The following is a 6,389-nucleotide window of genomic DNA, read 5'->3' as shown; positions in this document are numbered from 1 at the left end:
AGATATCTCATGTATTGATTGAATTATTCTAGTTTTCAATCGATTTATAGATTTAATCGATCTGATTCAAACAGGTTTAACAACTGATCATCAATTTACAAGTTCGAATCAATCAATTGAGTGTAATTTGTTGTTTCGAAGCTACTTCAGGTAAGGTTTCTGTCATGTACCTGAGTACGATGACAAGGTTGGGGGATAATTTGAGGATAAACCTCTCTTGATTCGTGAGAATCAAGCCTCTCTGGTTCTTACGAACTCAGCCTAATCGAATAAACGATTCTTAGATTAATAATCTGATAAAAACATTTCATTACAGACTTACCAGCTTATAAGCCTTACTCAGACTGACCTAGAATCTACGACTAGTAGTCCCCCAGCTGGTTACATCTAAACCACTAATTACAAATGATAAACACACCCATCAATAAGCTAATTACTACTAGTAAGGCTAATACTAAACACTGGCACTGAATCTGATAAGGGGCACCCTTCTCTCAATAGTCAGGTACATGACATTACCGACCCCTCGAAAAACATCCTTGTCCTCAAGGATGAGATTGTGTCTGAACTGGTTGTCTTTAACCACCTTGTTATGTGCCTGTAACTTGAAGATGGAATATTCATAGGCGTCAGAATGTAGTGATGTCTCCATATTATGACATTACCGACCCCTCGAAAAACATCCTTGTCCTCAAGGATGAGATTGTGTCTGAACTGGTTGTCTTTAACCACCTTGTTATGTGCCTGTAACTTGAAGATGGAATATTCATAGGCGTCAGAATGTAGTGATGTCTCCATATTATGTACTACTCGCTAACATGCCAAGAAGACTAGCCACCACTATGCCACCGAGTACCCATGTCAGACCTTTACAAGGATCAATATCAGGCCCATGTATCAACTTTAGCTGCTCGAAAATACCATCCTGGATACTCATCGCACCCACTGACATTTCCGCATGCCTTTTTGCCATTGCTGGGTAACAATGCTGAGATGCCATAGTCATCTGACCATTTCCCTGTGAGATGCAATGATCATATAAAATCGTACGTCCTCCCTCCAAATCAATCTGTAAAGTTAACTCTCCAGGGCACACACTATCTTCACCACGCACATCTTGGTAAGCACGAACAAAAACACAGCTTGAAGTATCAGTCGTGGTTACTGAGACAGGAATATTAATCTCCAGGTTGTCATCTGTGTAGAGAACCCCATGAACAAGAATACTGATCCAAAGATCTGTCCAACTAGCACCTTTTGTTGGTTGGTACAACAAGCTCCATTGCAAACTTAAAATAATTCCCTCTCTTTCAAAAGCAATTGAACTAGATATCCCCAGAAATTTGGCAAAAGTGCTTGAGACCTCTAGTGGTAAAGAAGTACTAGTGAGAGATGGAGATAAGAAGTACAAACCTCTACAGCGAACTCCAATAGCAGGACACAAGTTCCAACGGTTTTTACTCATGAGAAATACTGCAAAATATCGAAGGGCTTCAGTTTCGAGTAACAGATTGTTTCCCGAATGCCAGTTCGTATCATAGCCCCCCACTGAGGTGAAACCCATGTTAACCATACTCCAGGAACCCCACAAGTAACCAAAACCAGGAAGTAAGTAGCCAGATGAAAGAAAATAATATACACCCACCTCATGGCTGTAATAAGAAGTTAAATACCAGGTATAGTAAAAAGCGGCAGACAACACCTCCTGGAATGCTGAATTGTCATTATAACCCTCTCTTGAATCGTCAGTCTTTCATAAACTTCAGAAGTAATTAATAGAGAATCCATTGATGAACTGATTTTTGAGAGATAAAACTGAGCGACGACAACCAAGAAAACTGAGAATTTAAGCATCAAAATATAGTTAGACTCCAGCAAAATAATTATCTGCTCAGCACCGTCAGCCTTTCTAATACTGTAGTCTTTTCCAAGTATTCTGACCCTTTACAAGCCCCCAACAATCGACTACAACATGCTAGGGAATATATAAAAGTGGGAAAAACAATCCAAGGAGGATACTGAAATACCGTAGTACAATTTTGTCTAACATGAGCTTGAATAGTTTGGTAGAACCCATGTAAAGTACTTGGACAGACCCATCTCAAAAGATAAACAACCCTGCTGACAACTGTGAGAATAGGCAAAAGAAGCATGATTAGAGGTTTAAATTCCAGTAAGAAAGTTAGTGATACATCTCCACATTCATGCCACCCAACAATTTCCTTCAACAGTTCATCATAAAGGACCCTTGTAGCAGCAGATAAGCCAAGTTGAAGCTGGAATATAATATCCTCTGCACCAGAAAAACTCTTGCAATGAAAATTCCATAATATGGGTTCATGTATTTTTCCTCTATCGAACAACCAACGACCACAACCAATAGTTACAGGTGCTTCAGGTATCTTAATGAAAAGCCACATAGTAATCCAACCATCCCCCATACTCCATAACTTAACTACAGATTCCCTCGAATGTATGGGCAGCATATCACTTTCATGTTTCACGACTCTAACCATTTGCATAAGCAACAAATTTAATCCATACCCATGTTTAAGAATTGGCTTACGAACTGAATTTCCATGAAATTTAACCATTAACATTGAACACACAGAGAATACCAACATCCCAGAAGTAGTTTTGTTAAAAAAAAATACATAAACAACAAGAGTATAAGAAATCCAGTTAATAGATTCGAACTCCTTTCCACGATCAAGTACCTTATCAGTAAACTTCAAACAATGACAACAAATATCCCAGTAGGCACTGTGTGGTTGAAAAAAAATTTGTGCTCAAAACATAAAATATCCATTGGATTAGCTAACATACAAATTCTAAACCATGAATCAGCTTCGAACCCATGCTTAGTGAGAAGCTCATGAACAAATTTTTCTTTGTCGTAAGCCATCGAAACTGAACCCACATTAAGAACGAATGAAACAGAAGTAAACACCTCGAAACAGAATCTATAATCACTATCAATTAACAAATACCCCTTAATGAGTTTTCCTCCTTTTCCACGATCAAATATCATACGAAAAGAATCCAAGATAAGGAGGAGACATTCGTCGACAATCAATTTGTAACTCACCTTATCTATTTTACGCTGCGAGAGAGAATACTTTCTAATACCACTTGAATTCCAACCTGCAGTCTCAAGCTTTTTATCAAACATACACCAAGCAGCAGTAGTAACACCACTGGGTAATGAATCTGACCAGTACCCATGTTTATAAAGCAGCTCTTGAACAAAATTCCGATCGTATTTATCTATTAAAATCGAGCACACATTAAGTAGCAAGGAACCAAAAATAGTTGTGACAGAACCTAATGTATAATCTCCAACACAATCAGAAAAAACCTTCCTAATATCAAACTCTTTTCCACGGTCAAATATGCAATAAGAAGAATTAAGAAAAATAGAGAAACACTCACAGAAATTCAGGATCGCTTTACCTGGAACATTTTTTATTTGGAAAGTATCCATCATAATACTCCAATTAGGGAAATGTTTTTGTTCATGTGAGTCTAGAACTGTTGAATTCTCATTTTCTTCAAAGAAATACGACGAAATCAACTTGCAATCGAGATATTCATCTTCTTCTTCAGCTAACGAAATTGAGGATTTCTGAGTTGAATCACTTACTGAATCTGAATCTGAATAAACAGGATTTGGTTCCATATGTTCAACGATGTATTTCTTCATCGTCTTCATTTGTTGAACCACTGATTGGAGTAATCCAAGACTTTCTTCCGAATTCTCATCACAAAGCCTTCGCTCCATCGCCAGGATATCTTTTATTTCTGTTGAAACGAAGTTCATCCAGGCAGTTACTTGCCTACGAGGTCGAATAAATTCACCCTCCAGCTTCTCTATTACTGCAGCTTGATATCTTCCCAAGCAATAAATCTTCTGTGATAACAATTCCATTTCAGTGAATTCTCTTGGATAAATTTCGTCCATATCTGCAACCTCCATTGAAGAAAATAGCAGAATCGAACGGCTCTAGATACCAATTGTCATGTACCTGAGTACGATGACAAGGTTGGGGGATAATTTGAGGATAAACTTCTCTTGATTCATGAGAATCAAGCCTCTCTGGTTCTTACCAACTCAGCCTAATCGAATAAACTATTCTTAGATTAATAATTTGATAAAAACATTTCATTACAGACTTGCCAGCTTATAAGCCTTACTCAGACTGACCTAGAATCTACGACTAGTAGTCCCCCAGCTGGTTATATCTAAACCACTAATTACAAATGATAAACACACCCATCAATAAGCTAATTACTACTAGTAAGGCTAATACTAAACACTGACATTGAATCTGATAAGGGGCACCCTTCTCTCAAAAGTCAGGTGCATGATGTTTTCGATTTGATTCAATAGGTTTTCCTCATTTAGTAGTTCTATTTTCTTAGTTTGATTAGGTTCTGATTTTTATTTTGGTTGACTTTATTCAGATCGGAGAAGAACATGATTTTTATTGAATCAACAGGTTTTGAATCTAGGTATGTTTAGGTTTGTTGTTGTTTCTGTTGATGTTGTTGTTTAAGTTCGATTTGTTGATAATACTAGTTACTAGTTGAATTCAATCAGCTAAGAAGATATTTTCTATTCAATAAAAACGCTGATCTCTCATAATTCTAGTGGAGCCAGTTGTGGACTCTTGTTGGTGTTTTTATCTTGCTTATCTTGACTACACATGTTGAGTTTGATTAACGAATCTATGGTGGTGTTGGTGGTGGAGATGCAGGTTTTGGAGGAGTATGAAGAGGTTGTGGTGGTAGAGGTGGTGGTATTGGAGCAGGTTTGAAGGAGGATTTTGAAGTCAGTGGTGGTGTTTTAATTGATGAATTGAAGGAGATGATGAGATGATAGAGGATGAAATATTTTAAGTTTCTACTGCTGGTGCTAGTGGTCACGGGTAATTAACTGATTTCACAAGGTTCTCTTCTTTTTTAAATGTTTATATTTTTGTTGTGCTCAAGGTTAAATTGTTCTGATAAATTTACTACGTTAGCATCCCCTGTGAATGATTGGTTTTTACTGTTGAATTATGCATCGAGATAGTTCTTGTAGCTGGGACATTGATTATTCGTGTTAAACTTACTGCTTTTTCTCCATATGGATATTCTTATGACGCCTGAATACCAATATCAGTTCTCTGATTATCAAGTAGGCCTTCTAGATTACTTACGACTAGCTACTTCTTTTATTGAAAGGTAGTATATGGATATAGGTCTGGAATGGTTTCGCTTAACTCATACATTTGTTTAACTACACATTACATCTGTTTAATTGCACATTACACAGGACATATGCATGAAAGTTTGCACGTTTAACTAGCATTGGCAGAATATGGATGTGTAACTAGTAGTTACACATGCTAATTAAATATGTAACTTCTAGGTACACAAGATAAATGAATGTGTATCTACTAGTTACACATGCAAATTAGATGTGTAACTTATAGTTACACATGCTAATTTGATGGTATATGCATATGTAACCTAATATGAAACTTGTAGTTGCAGGAAATCCTACACTACACCCCTCATATGATTTCATTGTTGATCAACTCATTTTTAGGTTTACACTCTTAATTTTATTGATTAATTTTTGAATATTCTTACAAGAAAGATAAAGAAGTCAAGAATGATCTCTGCTCTGAACTTTCTCTCTCCTATTTACTTGTTTCTTACCCAAAAAAGATCCCTCCTTCTTTACAACTCGAATGACTATTTATAAGGAAATACATAATGGATGATAACTAATCTGTCCTTTATTTTCGGATATGATTTGCGACATTCTCGCAACCTTACAAATGTTAACTTCGCAAGCTCTCTAATTTTCGTAAGACTATCACATCTTTCTCATGTTCCTTGCTGACGCCGTTTCTGAAATTATTCTGCGACGCTATTGTGCTGTACCATTGATAATTTCGCTGAGACATAATTGTTGCGATATTCTGATCCTACATCTTGCCTCTTCTCATATCTTCTCTGCAAAGTAGAGAATGATGTGAGAAATGCCGCAACTGCTTATCTTCTCATATTCTGCATTTATCACACGTATTCTTTCTTCCATTTATTTCTCGACACGTCTTTGTAACCGTTAATTTTTAACCTCTTAAATCTTTCCGTATTAACCTTGTTTATTTTCTCGAGGAAAAATTCCCTCTATATATATTTCTTTTCACTCTTTTATTCTTTTCTTTTATTCTCTCTGCAACTTCATCGTTCTTCTGCAAATTCCATTATTGCAACTTTTCTTCTTTCCTCTTCAATCTTTTTAAGTTCTTCTTCATCTTCAAACTAGATCTTCATAGTTCGTGATCTTCTTCGAGACAATCTCCCTGCTATCATTTTTCATGGATTCATCAAGG

The 6,389-nt window shown here is 36.6% G+C and overlaps 1 protein-coding gene across 1 annotated transcript; it reads right to left on the bottom strand.

The window, feature by feature from the left end:
• Positions 1–267: 267 nt before the first annotated feature.
• On the bottom strand, positions 268–4,008 carry LOC113318015. Its single transcript, XM_026566143.1, has 2 exons — positions 3,454–4,008; positions 268–3,267 (listed from the first exon to the last, which is right to left on the bottom strand). The coding sequence occupies exons 1-2, from the start codon at positions 3,974–3,976 to the stop codon at positions 2,732–2,734; spliced, it is 1,059 nt and encodes a 352-aa protein (XP_026421928.1). The 5' UTR covers positions 3,977–4,008; the 3' UTR covers positions 268–2,731.
• Between the last annotated feature and the right edge of the window lie 2,381 nt (positions 4,009–6,389).

This window comes from Papaver somniferum, chromosome 10, assembly GCF_003573695.1.
Source record: "Papaver somniferum cultivar HN1 chromosome 10, ASM357369v1, whole genome shotgun sequence".
Lineage (NCBI taxonomy): Eukaryota > Viridiplantae > Streptophyta > Magnoliopsida > Ranunculales > Papaveraceae > Papaver > Papaver somniferum.
The sequence above is the reverse complement of the archived record's forward strand: the minus strand, read 5'-3'. Positions and strand labels throughout refer to the sequence as shown.

Coding starts and splice junctions, on each gene's coding strand:
- LOC113318015 (XM_026566143.1), bottom strand. CDS start 3,976: ATGGAGGTTGCAGATATGGACGAAATTTATCCAAGAGAATTCACTGAA. Junction 3,268..3,453: donor CCAAATAAAAAATGTTCCAG/GTAAAGCGATCC, acceptor CGATTTTAATAG/ATAAATACGATCGGAATTTT.